General features: G+C 38.1%; 1 protein-coding gene across 9 annotated transcripts in view; it reads right to left on the bottom strand.

Moving 5' to 3' along the window:
* Nucleotides 1-521: 521 nt before the first annotated feature.
* The window catches only part of sh3bgr (SH3 domain binding glutamate-rich protein), a 44,700-nt gene continuing 25,753 nt past the window's right edge, over nt 522-19,468 (bottom strand). For 4 of the 9 annotated variants that reach the window (XM_069888941.1, XM_069888942.1, XM_069888936.1 and 1 more), the window contains 7 exons: nt 15,089-15,274; nt 13,506-13,586; nt 11,982-12,041; nt 8,961-9,053; nt 4,022-4,051; nt 3,453-3,485; nt 522-1,011 (listed from right to left, as the gene is read on the bottom strand). In XM_069888941.1, coding sequence (XP_069745042.1) covers nt 976-1,011; nt 3,453-3,485; nt 4,022-4,051; nt 8,961-9,053; nt 11,982-12,041; nt 13,506-13,586; nt 15,089-15,211 — 456 coding nt within the window. In that variant the 5' untranslated portion in view covers nt 15,212-15,274 and the 3' untranslated portion in view covers nt 522-975. Of the gene's footprint in view, nt 1,012-3,008; nt 3,079-3,452; nt 3,486-4,021; nt 4,052-8,960; nt 9,054-11,981; nt 12,042-13,505; nt 13,587-15,088; nt 15,275-19,468 lie in introns of all 9 variants that reach the window. The other 5 variants (XM_069888937.1, XM_069888939.1, XM_069888938.1 and 2 more) reach the window with 5 other exon arrangements.

Genomic DNA, 19,468 nt, shown 5'->3' with positions numbered 1-19,468 from the left:
TCATTTAGGGTAAATGGGAAAGATCAACTTCCTGCTTCAATCTTCTTGTGTTCAGTGCTGGGCAAAGATCAGGTGAGACACAGCGATAATGAGATCCAAAACAACCTGCCTTCATAGGCACAATTGTGGAGAACTGTTATTAAGAATTAATAGAAATTGAGAGAGTGGAGCATTTGTTTTTCTTCTTCCCCTAACCATATTAAATTATAAAAATCCTTTTGAATGCTAAAACACATACCTTGTTAGAAGTTATCAAGTCACCAAAAATGACTCGAAATGAATATTTCAATTACTTTAATTGGACCCCAAATGAAGCTTGAAAATGTGCAGCTTCAAGAAAAGAGAACAGAAGACTAATCTTGGCTACCTGGCTCGGAACAGACAAATCTGCTCCATGCAACTGAAACAAACCCTCAATACCAGATTTGGGGATGAATAGAAATCATGAGATCAAACCTCATCAGATTAAACAATTATTTTGCTTCATGCATCAGTAAAATAAATCACCAAAGACAAGGAGATTTTATAAAAAAAAGTTTATTTGCATCATTTATCAGTAATTACTCTTTTCAAAATTCACAGCAAATGTCAGTGAAAGGAACACTGGCGAAAAGAGGGAAAAGATAGGCAACTCGGCATAATTAGGATGGCGCAACATTTTGCGATAATTGGCAGTTCTTTTTCTGGAGGCAAGCTTTGAGTTAAGGCTCTAGCTGGCATTCCCAAGGAAATTTTCAGAAACAAAAAGCAGAGTTTAATTATGCCCTACAAATGACACTGCTTCCATTAATTTCCAAACAGTTAGTTTTGCTTCTACAAAGTCCAAGTCATCTACAAAACAGAAGGGAAAGTTTGGTTGTGGCTCAACATTTGCAAAAGGGTATTGGAAGGTTACGCCTCTGTTGAAATTCATGCTTTGAATTGAAGATTTCTTTTGCGCAATGCCAACATCTCCAATGTTCCTGGGTCAAATCCCTACACTTGCTGTTGTTCTGCAAGGGTTTCTGCTTCCTAAAAATGAAAACAAAAGTGTTTAATGAAACAGAACTCCACTGAATCACACAAATCAATACCACTGTTTTCTGGATTCAACTTGCTCTGCACCAGATTCTCCAAATTGTTAGTACATGCTATGTGCAAAATTGATTCAAATCATGATTAACTTAATATTTGGGTCTGGGTTGAGAAGAAATGAAGGAACATTCTTTGAATGGATATCCCACTCCAAGTGGAATTTATTCACCATTGTCAACATATTGCTACTATCAGTACATTAGTAAACCCACCACATTTCCACCATCTTAAAATACCAGTGTAGAATCTAATACACCTTATGTAATTTTGTACCTCACACAGACTGAAAATTACATCTCCAGTTTATCACATTTTAAAATAGAAATTAAATGAAGACAAGCTTTAGACAGAAAAGGGTAATTGTATGAAATTTCTAAGCTAACAAGCAGCATTTTCCAACACTCGAAAAATTAAGGTCGTGAACCACAATTCATTAATAGTCACTGCTTCAGTATATCTTTGGGCAGATAAGGTGAATGCAGAATGAACCAGTTATTTAAAGTCTACCATATTGGCACCGCAGGGCTGTGTCCTTGGCCTCTTGCTCTACTCGCTTTACACCTATGACTGTGTGGCTTGGTATGACAACAACACCATCTTCAAATTCTCTTACGATACCACTGTATTGGGTGGTTTAAAAAAAGGGTGATAGTCAGCATACAGGAGGGGGATTGAAAACTTGGCTGAATGGTGCAACAATAACAACCTTGCACTCAACGTCACCAAAACCAAAGAGCTGATTGTTGTCTTCATTGGGGGAATCAGGGGTGGATAGGATGAGCAAATTGAAGTTCTTGGGAGTCACCATCTCAGAGGCTCTTTCCCAGACCCAACATACTCATAGCATCCTGAAGAAAGCTTGTCAGTGCCTCTACTTCCTCAGGAGTTTGCAGAGGTTTGGTATGAGATCAGAAACTATGGTAAATTTCTACAGAAGTGTGGTGGAATGTGTGCTGACTGGCTGCATCATGGACTGGTATGGAGACATCAATATCAACACCCTCTCCACCACACCCCACTCTCCCCCCCCCCCAGCATAAAGCCCTGCAAAAGGTAGTGGACAAAGCCCAGAACACAGGTAAAACCCTCCCTACCATCAAGATCCACAGGGAATTCTGCCAACAGAGAGCATCAGCAATCATTAAGGATCCACACCACCCAGCACACGTTCTGTTCTAGCTGCTACAATGAGGAAAGAGGTATAGGTGCCACAAGATTCACACAACCAGGTTCAAGAATAGCTGCTACTCCTCCACAATCAGACTCCTCAACACCAAACTTAATCAGGGACTCATTTAAGGATTCATACTTGGCACTTTTGTTCCCCCCCACCCCCCCCATCCCTCTATTCCACAGTTTATTTGCATTTATTTGTTTACATGTCATTTTTTGTTGCACGACCAATAAGTGGTAATTCAGCCTTGCCCGCAGGGAAAAAAAGATTCTCAGGGTTGTTTGTAAGGTCGTGTATGTACTCTGACAATAAATCTGAAGACGGGAAAAAGAGAAGTACAGTACACTTAGCAAATGCAGCAACTACATTCAGTTGAGAGCAGGCTTGTTATTCAAGTATAACATTAAAAGCCTCATGTTAAGGGCATTAAAAAAATGACTCGATTATCAAAATACTCTCATGACAAGAAACACAGGCAGCCAAACACGTGCACAAATGAGTTCCCAACGTACTAGTCTGGCAGATTCGTCTCAGTGATGAGATGGCAACTTATTGTGAATAATTCATCTATAATACAGCTTCCAAATGAATTTGGAATTCTTGAAATGGAGAATGCTTTAATCATTAATCAACTGCAAAGCTTAACATACACAAACAGACTACTGGCTATGTTAGCATTAGACAAATAGCAGCAACTTCAACCAGCATGTCAATTGTTTTACATTTTGTTTGCATCAGACAATTACAGGTTTCTCATTACCTTAACCCTTGCAGATGAAATCATACAAAAGCAAAAATATATTTTAAGATTCATCTGCTTCATCCTCACCCTAATTGAGAAATGAAAAAAAAATATCAAACTTCCTGGAATCCAAACAACAGTAAACCAAAATAAGCTCTGGTCACCAACATCACTCGCATCATTATCACACTTGGGTGTCTGGAAAATTTTCTTTACAGTTAAGTTTTAAAGATTTAAAAAATCAAGGCTGCCACATTCCTTACAATGCATTCTAAAATTACAAGAAAACAAACCTAGAATTGTACAATAAAATTATCAACAATTGAAATTTCTTCTTCTACATTAATAATTATTCAACATCCTTTATGGAAGTGTACGAATCAAGTTGCACACCTACATTGCACCACAAACTAACTTAAATGTATCAGTCGGTTAAGCTTGTGTTGAGAGACTCAAAACTACCTCAGTCACAGGTTCTTCATCTTCTTCCTCCTCCTGAAATCATACGGAGGGATGGGAGAGGGAAGAAAAAGAGAGAGAGAGGGAGAAACTCAAAACCACAACAGAAAATGTAGAAAGTATTAAAAAAAATTCAATACATCAAGACGATGGATGAAATTATACTGAAAAGAATTAAATTTGGAAGAAGCATCCCAGATTTAAACCAAATTGTATGCCAACAATGTGGCCAGAAATCAGTTAAAACATTACAATGAAATGGACATATGGTTAATGAGGACAAATCTAGATGAAGCACACATCATATCATCTGCCTCAGTTACAAGCTGTCCTTCTTCATTCTAAAGGAGATAGCAAGAGGAAAAATAGATGAATAATTAGTCATTAGTTGAAATATTTTAGTTATAATGGAGAAAGAAAACCACTGTGATTTTCAAATCTAAAGAGATGATCTCCAAGTCATTTGTACGCGAGATGCATACGACTTGGAGATCTTCTTGTTAGATTCATGATCAGGGCATGCGTGAGTTTATATTTATGCAGTTTCTCAGGACTTAATATATTGATCGAACCTCTGTAACTGGCTCCTCGTCTTCATTGTCCTGGTAAAATGAACATACTCAAGTTAGGAATCAAACCAGGAATGACTGAAGCAAACAATGTTAAAAGAGGTCTGCGTCATTTACAGCAGTTCTCTTACTGTCGCCATCACCAACTTCATTCATTTACTTCTTCCCTTGAAGGGTTTTCTGTGTTAATATTATTAACTCAGAAAACAGTCAGATTCGGTTATCCCACTTTTCCGTTGAGGCTTTCTCAAAATGGAGCAGGGTTCATGAATGTTGGGGGAGGGGATTAGAAAAGTGAGAGGAAGACACACCATGGTAATTCCAGCATTAAAGAGCAATAAACTGCAATCTGGGTTAGATATATTCCAGATCTGGGGGAAAAGAAATGATTCCCTACTGTTCCTTCCAGCATTGCAAGTACATCTCCATCACACTCCCTTTAATCCACTGAATTAGGCTGTCCACAAAACTAACACTACTATTGTCCCAACCTCTGTCAACAACTTCTCTTCCTTTGTCCAGTAAAATCACAAAAACAGGGGACACAGTTGCAGCAGAAGGCAAAATGCATCCACACTCTCTCACACCCTAGCTGCACCAAATTTTAAATGGAAGCATGGTTGGCATTCGACACATTGTTTGCACAAGCGATGAGGCTGCCAATACAACCCATTCTTGCCAGGCCTAGCAAGTAACTGGGAGATATTGAGAGCTGTAGATATTCACAATCACAAGTCTCTACTGTCGAAAAATCAAATGGTTACGGCAACATATAGAATATTTATATAAAGCCACATCACAGAATACAGAAGCAGGGAAATAATACCAGAACTGTACAAAACTAGTTAGGTCCCAGCTGCAGTACTACACGTCTCTTCGTCACTCCCCAATGGATAAAAAGGGTTTGGAAACAGGTCAGTGGAGCGGTGATCTTGCCCAAACTTAAGAATTTTAGACCTGGCTGAAAACTGGACATTTTCTTTTGGAAGGAGGTCACCAGAAAAATTCCTGGGTTATGGGGGAGGGGGGGGGGGCAAAGGTAAAGTGCCCATTTCCTAAAGCCCCAAATTATCGCTGGGCAGAGTGCTTTAGGTAAATAGTAAAGGGATGCAGAAGTTGACGGGAAGTTGGAATTCACTGCTTAAAAGGATGGTAATCTCGTTATAGTTAAAAAGCACTGGGTATGCCATACTTGTTGCTAGTTTGCTGAAGTGATATGGTTCCTGTTTGAGTAGACATGGCCAAACAATCAGAAAGATCAGAGCATCTGGCACAACTTCCTCCTCCCAGCCCATCACTCACACCTGCACGCATCCAGCATCACAGACCCCAGCTGACCTCTTTTCTGACCACTCATGAAGGTCGCTCAAAGGGAACGCTGCTGTCGGAGAGCAGCGGCAACCAATGAGGATCCACACCCCGCAGCACCTGCTCTGTTCTCACAATGACCATCAGGAAAAACATAGGCCCCACAAGACTCGCTCCACCAGGTTCACTAACATCAGACTCCTCAACAACAAACTCAAATCGGGGACTCATTTAAGGACTCTTACTTGTGCACTTCATTGATTGATTTTCCTTACTGTATTGCACAATGTGTACATTTCTTTATTTGTTTACATGTAAATGTCGTGTACAATTTCTTTTGTACGCCCAATGTGGTCATTCTGCCTCGCATGCAGGAAGAATCTCAGGGTTATATGTGATGTCATGCACATACTCTGACAATAAACCTGAAAATGGAATCTGAGGTAGTTAAAAATTCCACATCCTATTCTTTATTACCTAAATACACATTTTGATCAACCCACTTCTCCATTGAGCTGACCCACACAATTGTTGATGTTAATTTCCAGAGACCTTCATTCTCCTTCCTGGATCTCCCATTTTCTCTTTACATTAACTCACTCATTCTGTCCTTTCTCATCATTCAGCTACTAACTCTGCCTTGCAAATAAAATTATGACCCAAAGTATAAATCAACTTGTGTCCATCTTCCAATCAGTCAATATTTTAATTCTCCAAGCCCCTTCTTTCTCCTCCAGTCCTCTGATCATTGCATCTCGCAGCAATTGCTTTATGTCCTTGGGACGGTTCTATATGCCTCTGCACCCACCTCCTTGTAATGCCTTAAAAAAGTGTTCATCACCTCTCAATACTTCTAATATCAATTCCTTTTTAGTTGTCTCAAAAAAAAAAAAACAATTGAAAGGCTTCTACAGGAACACGTCATTGGCGTGCAAGGTCTGCAAAGTATCCAATTTAGATTAGGTACCAATTTTGCCAAAATTTTGCCTTCAGGAGTACACTCCTTAGTGGACGAATTTGGAAATTATGAAAACAGAAGGCATTCATTTTTACAGTTCATTCATTTTTACAGTTCATTAATGTTTCCAAATTCTAAAGTAGTACATATTAGTTGAAAGATGAAAATGAGAGATATTGGAAACTGATACTCATGACTAAGATTCGAGAGAGGTCATCCAACTCTCTGGAAAAAAGATTTCAATTTAAAATTTAAATTTATTTACAGCACAGTAACAGCCCCTTCTGACCCAAGAACCTGTACCATCCAATTAGCCTACATCTTCGGTACGTTTTGAAGGGTGGGAGAAAACCCATGCAGACACAGGAAGAATATACAAACCTCATGTATGCGTCTTACTTCAGCGCCTAATTTTCCCTTCATAAATCCATGCTGACTTGGACCTATCCTGTTACTGCTATCCAAATATGCTGCTATTTTTGGGAGACAAAACTGAATGAACATCAGCCAAGTGCACCAGGCAAAAAGAGTTTGCAACAGAATTCCTCAAGCCTATTTGGTCATTCAATGAGCAGGACAGCAAGTTGCTGTAGGAACTCAGCAGGTCAGACAGCATCCATGGGTAGAAATAGTAAGTCAATATTTCAAATCTGGACTCATTTTCAAGACTAGAAAGATGATATTACATATATAAAGGGGGGAAGACAACAAAGGAAAAGGGCCAGGACAGAAGGTATGAGAGGTGGAGAGACAGGCAGAGGGAGAGTCGAAGGGTAAGGGGTGGGGAAAGAAAGGAAAGTTAGTGAAGGGAAAAATATTTCCATCTCCTCTTTACGAGTACTTTTTTTTCCCCCCTGCACCTGCCTCAGTCTCTCCACTGCTCACCTTTTTTTTTCTTTCACCTCTGGGTCCCTGCCCAGCTTCTTTCCCCCTTTATATACATAATCACATCTTTCCCTCTAGTCTTGATTAACTGACCATTCCTCTCCATGTATGCCGTGACCTGCCGAGTTCCTCCAGCAATTCAGTGTCTGCTCAAGCTTGCAGTATCTGAATCTTTTCTATTTCTCAGTCACTCTCTATTCTTTGTTCTGAGACTCAAAAGATCCATTTCCTATATCCACACTTGTTAACAAACAAAAATTGGAGAGGCTTAAAAACAATCGACCTTGCATCCCTGCTGGCAAAAATGTTCCAAATTTCCACCTCCATTTCTGCACAGAACTATTCTCACTCCCCAGCCAAGCTCTACACTTCACCATTCAAACTCTCAGCAGAATCAGAACTTAACATCATGAATAATTCATGAAATTCAGTGTTTGCAGCAGACTGAAAACATACATATTATTACCATCTTACGACAGGACTATAAAAAATAAGAAGAAGAATAACAGGGCCCGAAAAGTAAGGCAGTGCCTTTGGTTCGTTGATTATTCAGGAATCTGATGGCAGTGGGGAAGAAGCTGTCCTTGTAGTTCATAATGTAGATCATGTCCACATGTTGAGAAAAATAGACTTAGCCCACATCTGGGCAGATAACCAGCAACCATTAATCATAATTCAAATGTCAAGCATTGATCGTCATCCAACCAAAAAGTTAAAACACCTTTCCTTGATATTCAGTGTAACCAAAGCTTATTTTTAATATCCTCAAGCTTCTACTGTTTTAAAAGAAGATAAATTGTGGCAGGTTTTTTTTTTTAAAAAGTGTAGGTCACATGTTAACAGATCTCATTTAAAATGCCAGAGCTCTGCTCAAGCTAGAGGCTCCAGGTGCCTTTGCAAAAACTTTGAAGAATGGCTATAAGGACTTCACAAGTAGGTGTGGAGTAATGGATTATCATTTTCGAAAGCAACAGATGAATGAACTCTACTATCCTCAAGACACATTAAATGTGATGGAACCCCCTTGCTTATCTGGATGAATGCACCTCCAAAAACACAACCCCGCAACACTGAGATGAAACAGTGATCACCACTGCTCCTGGACTGTTGTGCCCAAGTCCATCTCCCTCCTTTCCCTTCCCGTGCTTTGGGCCCTTACTTTGCAAAGGAGACGCATCATAAAAAATAAACTTAAGCGTATTCCCCCTTTGAATTAGAATTTGCAGGTCACTACACACAGGCACGGCATAATTTATCCTTTAAGAAAGATCTTAACTGAAGATAGCAGAAGAAATTTTTATTCAACAAATCATACTTATTCCTCAGCTGTTCAAATGACACGAGTTTCCCCCCATTCATAACAATCCTCAATACACCAGATCCCCATCTGGCACCAGATGAATTACCAGTTATTCTTCGATCACAATTTATTGTGGGATTTATTCAATGACCACGTAGAATCTAAATAAGGAATTATGTAGGCAGTTTGGCAAAAATCAGTAATTTTATACATCAACTAAGCTTGGAACCCCAATATACCACTAACGACAAAAACCAGAAACATTGCTATTTTCAGCTACAATCATAATTGGGAAGAAATTTTCCAAAATGCTGGATTATTCTCTCCATACTGCGTCATTGCTCATTTCCACCGCCTGACCCAGTATTCCAATTAGTCACAAATGAAAATGAGGCTGCTAAATATTTGTTAGGCACATGTCAGTTCTTCATCAGTCAAATTAAATAAAATTTAATGAGATAATAATGAAAACTGAAAAGAGGGATGTTTACAGGTTTGTGAGATTCACCAGCTGCGTCCTGTGGATCAACCATTTGGTGGGTAGGCTCTTCATCTGTTGCAGGTTCACTCTCACTAATGTTTTCCTGCACACAGCAATATTGGATGGAAAATAAAGTGAGTACTTTTATTTTTAAACAAATCCACTAATTCTAGAGTTTCAGGCAGTGAAAGATTACAGGCATTGCAAATTCAAAGCAAAGAGACACCAATTAAGCACCTGCATGGAGCAGAGATCAGAAGTGGAACTCATGAGAAATGAAATAATAATGAACTGCACAAAGTAACTAACGGATGATGAAAAATAGACATGCACGAATATAAAACAATACAAAAGATTAGTAGAAAGTTGCTTCTTCCTTTGATCTGAGAAAGGAGAAGGAAAAACCATATTGTCTTCTGCTATAAAAATTTGGAACTCCATGTAATAGTCACCCCGACATAAATATTTTTCAGATTAAAATTCACAGTATTTATAATATTGGACTATGTGACAAGCGCATTCACTACTCCAGGCAGCTTTTTTTCTCTTCACAAATTAAAGGTGTTAAAAATAGTTAATCTTTAAGTCAATTATTCACATTAAGGACTCACAAATGTCACTTCTATCGACACACAAGTTGTAGTTTAAAAAAATGCACACAAAACATGCCTCGTGTACACACACAGAGCAATGAGTCAATTCATAATTACATTTATATCTGTTGACTGTTCAAAGTGATGATGCAACATTTCATTATTTCCTCCATGCTGACTGTGGCTCTATTCATGTACGACTCATTGGCATATCAAAGAAATGGAAGCAGAGGTCGTGCAAATATAATAACATAAAACACAACTAAAATCCCTTTTCTTAATGAAATCAAAACTGAATCAATACAACCTATCAGAGCATTTGACCCTACTTGTTTTGGAAATACCTGCAATTAGAACAATCGAATTAAGATTTTAGCAGGTTCCATTGAAAGCAATCTTAATTTTCGTGGCCTGATTTGTTTAAAACAAATGGAAAATTGGCAGGTGATTTGCTTCTTCAAATCTGGAGGGAGACGGATTTTAAACTTATTTTTCTTACATTCATTCCCATTGTATTTATCCATTTCAGTATTACCATCTCAAGTAGTTATCAAATCTCAAGGATAAAGAAAAGACCCTGATCATAATGCTTCAGATCCTCCTGATGCTTAGGCTAATTATCTTAAGTCTGCATCTTTGGTTTAGAATCTGAATTATGGCAAAGGAGGCAATCTGGCCCACAGTCAATAAAAGGAGAAGGACAGCCTAATCACATGTAGTGGGATCCAATTCATTTCAAGATAACCACGGTCCTGATCAGTCCAGCACCAGTGCACACCTTCAACTTTTAATAAATCGATCAACTTAACAATCTTAGAAGTACAGTAGTACACAAAAGTGCTGAAGAAACTCAGCAGGTCATGCAGCATCCATAAAAAGCAAAAGGCAGCCAATGTTTCAGGCCTGAGTCAACAATGCACTCTCTCTAAATAAATGAAACTCCCTAACCCTTGCTAAGATGCTGATTAAACACTTTTGGCACAACATTTTTAACCCCCCACAGTGGACAAAATGAGACAACAGTGACAGAGGCCAAGTCACTCACAAAACATTAGTTTAATCTCTTTGATATCATCATTTATGGCACTCTTTGCCTTGCCTTTTAAGCAATTTTATCAGTCAGCCAGATCTTGTTGGCGTGGACTCACCATCTGCAATCACCACCCACTGTTATCTCACCCTCAAGACTTGCCTAGAGACAAAGATGTATTGCTGAGTCAAAGCATTCCAGATTCCAGCCGCAAGACCAGAAGAGGTGCCTCAAACCCCACACAAAGGTGAAAGGACGTCCACCCCGAAACATGCTTGTAAGCTTTGCGAGCGGACTCAGCTCGCCCCATTTATACTTAAATATTTTATACTTAAGATTTCATCTTGAATGCTTTCTGAATGTCAGTTTCATTTGAATGAAATTGTTTAAAGGTAAACAGTGCAAAAAGGAAGCTGCCCACCCCTTTCTTTTCCTGCCCAGTCCTCCATTCAAATCCTACTGTAGTTCCATCTTATAGCAGGATCCAAAAACAATTTTTCAGTTACAATGCTGGAGAATCTCATAATTGAAACAAACTACCAGCTCCATGGAGAAATTAGCTACAGAAAAACTGCACAAGGGCATATTTTTCAATAAATCTGGACCTTCTACATTTGAAGACATGTGGACACAAGTTACAGACTTCAGCATTTACCAGCAAAATCCAGGTCACTGCATGTCGCCACCTGGAAAGGTGAGCATCTTTGCCCAGTTCTCCTGCATCTTCTTCAGTTTACTAACCATTTAATTCATATTGCTTTCATTCTTTTCTCTAAATACATCACGACCCAATTCTCTGCGTTAAGTTTCTGAGTTTATCCAATTAGTAAATCTACATGCTCCTCACACACACGGTTTTCCTTACCAATAAATGAAACTGTACAAAGGAAATAAAGCAATTCTCTGGGAGTCTGGGGAGAGTCGCAAAATACTGCCATGAAAAAACTTCAATAAATCTCTGCATTTATTTAACCCTGCATCAATTTTACCTTGGAAAATCCAAACAACTTCGCTGCAACGTTGGACATTCAATAAATAAATTATTATGTTTTGTGTTCCTTGTTGAACCTTAAACTAAACTACACAACATGTCGCACCACATTTACATTTAATGATCAAGTATGATCAAGGTACGAAAATATTTGCTCACAAAATCTAGAAACTGTTGGGCTGCAATATTGCTTCAGATAGATGAATACACAGTTTGAGCATTACAAATAAATTAAGAAGCATCCATTTTGGTTGAGTTATCGGCCACAAAATATACATAGTAGCCAACTTAGAAGTACTATGCAGTTCCTAAACAGAAGTCTAACTAGTTATTTATAGTGCATGCATCAAAACACACCAACAGTTGAAGTATTAGTTCAAAAGCAAGACCAAACATCTTCAAATAATGTTTAATTACAAAGATCGCTTTATTTTCTGTAACTTCACCATTCTCGATTATTGCAGTCTGATGTGCTTCCTGGACCAGAAATAAAAGCAAGATGAAACCCAGGGTTACACACAAACTAATAAATAGTCCAAAAAGAAAAACATGTATCCTCAAACTTAAAAACCAATGAAACTGAAGTTCAAAGGGGTTAGAGAGATTCGGGGTCTTCAAATCATTAAAAAAATGTTTAGGCTTTCATGGTATGGGCAAGATTTCAGACACTAATTAGAAACCCATCAAGCTATAAATTGGATTCCTCAAATAAAATGTCTACACTCATACAAAGAGTACCAGATATCCCAATCAATAAAATAAAGCTATATTCTAAACACAATAGTCAAGACAAAAAGACTACACATTAAATAATTCACTAGTTCATCAGGTGATTTTGCGTGTTCCCTTTTCACTCACCTGGTTAATTGGAAAGTTGCTATAAAACTGTAACATCTAAATGAAGTGGACAAGTGTTCTGAGCTATTAAAATAATATCCAATAGTTGAGAAAACTTGCCAGTCCTGTTCAGCCAAAGTCCAGAGTGGGCTGAATTTTTGGAGTTTTAGTGTAGCAACTTAACCCCTTACCTGCAGAGCCTACCATCATCTGAAAAACTCACATCAGAAGTGTGACCATGTATTCTTGTCCAAACAAATCACCACCGGAAATCTGGAACAATCCAGCACACGGAACTTACTTTGAATGGCGACCCATTACTGGATCCAATGTTGACTTCTGACTGTAACACTATAACTGCACATTTACAACCTAGAAGATACAACACACTAAACCACCATCACTAGAAGGGATCCTGCAACTATTTTTTGTGAACACCATCACCTCAGCATCCTATTCGAAGCGACTCACCAACCTCAGATGGTAACTAATTTGCCATTTTCCCCCGACTACAGTTGGAAACTTGGAATTTCCAACAGGAGGAATTGCAGATCTCCAAGGAAAACGAGGACCATCAGTAAATGTTACCCTGTCATATTCTTATTTCTAACAGAAAAAAGTTGGCCTTTTGCAGGTCAGCATCCAGATAATAGAGGCTATACATCAAACATTTTCTATGTTGCACAGCAAATAGACAGCAGAGTGTTCAAAGTATAATTTGAATTAGTAGAAAATCTTTTTAGTTCCAAATACATGTCTCAGGACATTCTCTAAACCAGCCATTGTCAACATTTTTGGCTATGGCCCCCTTTGGACTCTGCTCAAAGTTTATGGACCCCCTTCCCAATGATGTTTAGTTGGGGGTTTCTTCCAGCTACATTCAAAAAAAGTTTATACTTTCCAGTCAGTGACCCCCTTAAATGTGCTGTGGCCCCTTGGGGTGTGCCATGTGGCCCTTGTTGAGAATGGCTGCTCTAAATTGTATTTTTTAAAAAAAAGGTGAATTTGTTTACAGAGAGGTTCATTTTCAGATGGCATAGATAAACCAAGGATTTTTTTCACGTCACCTTAAAATGCAAATTGGTAATGTTTTGAGATTTATACCTTTGAACCAGGTGGTGGAGTCAGACCAAGAAATGCATAAACTCCATTATCTTCTTTGGCATTGAAGAAAGCATCAAAGTCCTGAAATGACAAGAAGATCAACAACATAAATATTAAATGTGTTGACAAACTCTTAATTAAACACAGTAAATGCCAATACAGGTGTCATTATGAAGTCTAATTTGCATGGTCAAAAATCAGTTACAATAACTAAATTATTAAAAAATTTAGAATTTTTGTTCAGGATAATACCCAATACAGAAGACCAAGATGAAAATTTAACTTGCTTTATAGAAAAAAAATTGCATCTGTAAAGCTCCTCTTGACGTGGTGACTTTAGCTTTAATATTTAGGGCAAAGGATGGAAAGATCCACATTCAATTTCTCAAGAAAATTATTCTACTTTGAGAAACAGAGTTGGAGCAAAGAGCATGGAAGCAAGACGCTCTGGCCCGGTGCTGATCATCAACTATCCATTTGCACTCAGCTCATTTTCCCCTCAGCTATCAAAGAGGCCATGATATGAATCATGGGGATGCAGATGCATCAGCCCATTGTAAGTAGAAAACATTGAAAGGTCCCTATTAACTTCAAAGAAGCAGAGGTATATGGTTACCATCAAAAGAAAAAGCTCTAAAACCAAACCTGATGTCATAAGTATTGATTTTGACAGAACAAATGTAATTCAATAAAAGGGTGGTACAGATAGCATAGCGGTTAGTGCAATACTGTTACAGCGCCAGTGACTAGGGTTCAAATCTGGCACAGTCCCAGGGTGTAGGTCAATTGGGTGGCACAGGTTTGAGGGGCCAGAAGGGTTATTGAGCTGTCTGTCTTCAAGGAAGTGAAGGTACCATATTTGAGGCATACAAGAACCCCCTCCCTCTACAATTTCAGCAGGAAATCTTATGAATTTTTAATTATAATTTTTTTTGTGTACATGTTTTAGTGTATTTATGGGTAGGCCAGGTGGATCTACCTGGCCTTGGTGGCCGCCATGTTTTATTTGGCATTACTTCATTGACAGTGAACGCTAGGACAAACATGTAAGTGTACCTTCTACATCTGGGATAGCAGCAGCACTCGGGGGAGGGGGGCAGCACTTGGGGGGGGGTTCCAGGCCCTGGGGGATTCTTCCCTCCCTGATACCGATGGCAGGCATCAATATCATGCTCTCCAAAATATCACCTTTGTGTATTAGGTCCGGGGGGGTCTTTTGGGGCAATTTTTTGAGGAATAAATGGTGGTCCTATTTGCCGTCAAATACAGTATATTTGTTACCATCAAAAACACAGGCCTAGGAAACAAACCTGATGTCATCATTTTGGTTCTCATAACTATCAATTTTGACAGAACAAATAATTCAATAAAGATACAATAAAGAAAATTAGTAATAGAAATTAATTTCAAAATGTTATCATTCAAGAGGCTATAAATGAACCTCTCTTCATAGGAAATGTTAGAAAATCCCAGGGATCATTTATTGACATTAAGAGGGCATGTGATTAGAACATAAACACTAAGATTCTGAAAGATCCTAAACAGAAAAAAAGATACAAAATAGCCATTTAAAATGTTCTTACCCCACAATACAGTTCATCATTAAAGATCTGGGGTGGAAGAGGAATACCATTCTGAGGGCGCTTTTCCCCAGGAACATTTTCCCGCATCCACTTTCTGTTGTTCTCGTTTGCTGCTATATCCATTTCCTTAAAATCAATTTTATTGGCTTCCAAGAAACCCAGAACATCCTGTTGTTTCTTCTTGATCTGTGAACGGCATCATAATTAAATTGTGTACAATGGAAAACACTGACATGTTTAATGGATTATCAATCCCAGAGAGTTTGTTCAATCCTTGCCAGGGCTTGTAAAAAGGTACAAGCAGCTTCTGACCAGATGGCTACACTGTCCACCAACATATCCAAGAAGGGATTACTTACATCATATATTCAGTAAATTAAGTAATATTACATAGGTTCTGAAGAGCAGGTTATCAGCATAAACTTCAAGGCAATGAAAATGATGAACAACTACACTGGAATCCCAACAAAACATTTTTTAGATTGTTAAACACCTGCAGTACCTTTAATGGAACAAATAAAATCACAGTATTTAAAAAATGAAAATATAAACAGGGAATTAAATATCAGTAAATTTATCATTGCAGCACTGTGGAAATACAAGATGCATGACAGAACACTTGGAAGGATTAAGCAATGTCAGGACGTGTATTTGGAAAGGAAATCAAGCTCAACAAACCTAATAGAAAAGGGAGAAACAGTCGGTGCTTTGTATTTAGATTTCCAGATGCTATTAATATGATTCTATTAAGTGGCAAGTGAGCAAAATTAAAGCCTATGGCTGGAGGCAATTCATTGTCACGGACGAGAATTGGTTAAAAGGCTGGAAATAGACCTGGAATAGAAGCTCCCTTTGCCAGGAGGCAGGTAATGGGAGGAAGGGTGCTGCAGGGATCAGTCCTTCAGCTCCAGCTATTCAGATCAATAATAATCACTGGTTTTGATATCCCTATCCAAGGAAAGGTATTCTTGCCATGGAGAAAGTGAGGAGGGCTAGACTGGCAGGAGGAGTGATTTGATGGGTTTGATTGGAGTTTAGAATGAGAGCAGACCACACAAAAATAAAATCCTAGCAGATCTGGACAAACTAATGACTAGGGTGAATGCTCCCAGTGGCTACTTTCTATAACCAGGAGCCACAGGCCAAAAGTTTCAGTTATGCCATTTAGAGCCAAAAATCAGGAAAACATTTCTTTGTTTATGGTGGTAAACTTGAATTTTCCACCAAGCCTGGTAGTGCAGGCCAAAAAACAGCCAAGATCACTGAGGATCCCCTTTCCTTGATCAACAATATTCACCAGGAGAGTTGTTTAATTCGGGCTCAAAGAATTATTGAGCATCCCTACCATCCAAAATACAGCAACTTGTACCTCCTTTCTGATGGTTGAAGAGCATCAAAGTCAGGACTGCCAGGCTGGGAAATAGCTTCTTTCTGTAGGGTGTGAGACTAGACAACAGTATCCTATAACTTTGGGGTCTCATAAAGGAAACAAGCGTATTATTCTAAAATATTTATTTTATATATATTTTGTGATTTTTATGTGCTGTGTACTAAGTGTGTATGTGTATGCACCGTAGTCTGGAAAAAGGCTGTTTGAATGGTTATTTATGTACAGTCAGGTAATACTGAACTTGAACATAAACATTTTCAAAATGTCATAACACATTGTTTAATGCTAACCAGCATTAACGGACACTGGAAGATAGGAACTGTAAACGGAGGTACTGTAAATGATCAGCCAGGATCCCACTGAATGGCGAAGCAGGTCTGAATCACCTCCTCCTCATCCTATTTTATGTGTGTCAAATGCTAATAACCAATTTTACAATCACATTCAGTCCCACTATCTCTTCAAAATTATGTTTATTAAATTAAGCCTCACAATTTAATATACCAGCAAAACTCTCACTGGCCAAATCTGGTCTGGAATAAAATATGACTGCCATCTAGATCAATACAGAGATTAAAAGATCTTCCAAGTTTTGAAATTAAGAAATACATCACCAGAAACTATGTGGGGTCCTCAGTAGGGAAAGGACAAACAACAAGTGATTCATCGTACACCCAGAAACAAAATAGGAATTTCAAAATTCCAACTATAAAAGGCCAATGGTAAATTCTACACAAAGGTCTGAAGAAAACTATAGTCACGTATTCTCCGTATTTCCTCAGAAAAGTAATTGCCAGTCAGGAACCCAATAAATATTACCGACTGTTTATTAAAACCTAGTCAATTATACCTGTGCTATTAAAAGAAACAGACCCTGAGCCTTGTACTCTAAAAATTGTAATATTGTGCCTTTGTACAGCTATTATTTTAGCAATTTAAGAGATTCTATGGTTTTACAAGCATTTTAAGAGACCATTAATATGCAAAAGAGCAATGAAAATCTTAGGGATTTCACAAATCAACTCCTATTGAAACCAATGTTTGTAGAATCTTAGATTGCTTAACATGTTTAAATTACACACCAGTTTGCTTTAGATGATTAGATTTTCATATACAGATTAAAAATTGTGGTTTCAACTCCTGTAACAAGGTTTTGTGTGATTTTATTGTTGCATTTGCCAATATTTGAATTACTGAGGACCAATTAATTTCCTGTTTTGATGTTACAAGTATAGGTAATAAGAAAGAACTCCCACCTAGCCAATACTCCCTTAGCCAATATTACTACCAATATTGAGCATGTAGCCATTGATTTCAATTGTGTAGGTTTTACCTTACTTTGTGCAAAATGCTTGCTGCATTTGCCTGGCATCAGTAGCTTGTATGATCATAGTAGGTGGGGTGGGGTGGGGTGGGTGGGGGGGGGTTACCAGAGAATGTACTTGGGGCTACATTTCTGGTAATCCACTGCAATGAGTTTACTTACAATACTCAAACCATAGCATCTGTGGATTTGTATTGCTGCATATTTGAGACAGGATCTCTTATTGAAGGCAACAAGTCTCATCAACAGTGTCTGATACAGAGCATTAGAACCATTTTTCATCGTGTGTTATAGAATCAAACACAAATGTACTATAACTAATATGAATCTGGACCAAAACCAAAGAGCTTGGATTTATTGACTGAGAAATTGTATTTTATTTTTAAAATTTCCATAATGCATTCAATATCATTAATAACTCATTTAAAAGTTCCTTCTTAAAAGCAAATTATTGTGGAAACTTTAGGTTTGTTAATCCTCCATGGAAAATCATATTCTCATTTTCCCAAATTCCTCAAAATAGTTATCAGAATCTAATAGAATGGCCAATTCCTACATTCCATTCAAAAATAGGTACTTCAGGTCCAAAGCAACAACAGAAAAAAAAACACTATTTCTAAACTACGACTAAGAAAAACAAGAGGCACTTAAGCTTATTGGGCTAATAAACAATACATAGATTTCCAGGGCTCTATCAGAACATGTATGAAGAAAATACTGCATGCTTTAGGAACCAAGTCACCCTCAGTCAATAAATGTACACTGGTCCTTTAAAATATTCATAGGTTTTCCAAATTATTTTAGTTCGTGGAAACGTCAGCTCATTTACAGCTTACAACATTTAAAAAAAAATCAATCTAAAAATACAAGTCTATTTTAATTTCCTCCCAATTCATATGAGCCATATCCTTGACAGGCAAATCCAAGATGACTTGTCTCCTCATCAAGCTAAAAGAGCAGTGGCGCAGAGGAATTCAACGCGAAATACTGCTGACACTTCACCCCTGCTGCACTGAGTGAAACACTAGCTGCTCTCTGCGAGGACAGAGGATTCCAATCCACCAGCCTATCCTTCAGATGAAGCACTTGTTTGCAGCACATATACAATATTACATCAGCAGCGAACCACTGTTGCAGTAATTTCAGACATTTTAAAATGTCTACTTTGTTAGGCCCATTTGCACTTTCTTGGCAATGTCGAGCACGTTACTGAGGTAAGCATTTCTACCACAATCCTTAGTTGCGAAGTTGTGTTTTGTAGAATTGCTTTATTTATCAAAATCTTAATGGCAATAACTTATAAATTAATAATGATCAATTCCCCCCCCCCATTTAATTTGTCTTGAGCTGAAAATAGATCCCCATCATTCACAGTAATACAAATTTCACACCAAATTAAACCTATTCTGCTGTGTCAGCCCCAGTGCACATTTCTCAGAACTAACTGCGAGCAACCTGCCATTTCCACTAAAATGACAATTCAAAGAAGGGAAAGTTTATAATATGACTTGTTGGTTTCTTACATGAAGAAACTGTTCTCTAAAAACATCCAACAGAAAAGACAATTTGTGAATGTTATTAAAACTATTATTTCCAGTGCTGGTTAGCATTCAAATTAGTTGAACTACAGTTTCAAACCAAAGAGAAACAAAGCAGAAACTGAGAA

Source organism: Narcine bancroftii, chromosome 7 (genome assembly GCF_036971445.1).
Source record: "Narcine bancroftii isolate sNarBan1 chromosome 7, sNarBan1.hap1, whole genome shotgun sequence".
Classification (NCBI taxonomy): Eukaryota; Metazoa; Chordata; class Chondrichthyes; order Torpediniformes; family Narcinidae; genus Narcine; species Narcine bancroftii.
Note: the sequence above shows the minus strand (reverse complement) of the source record. Positions and strands in the feature narration are given on the sequence as shown.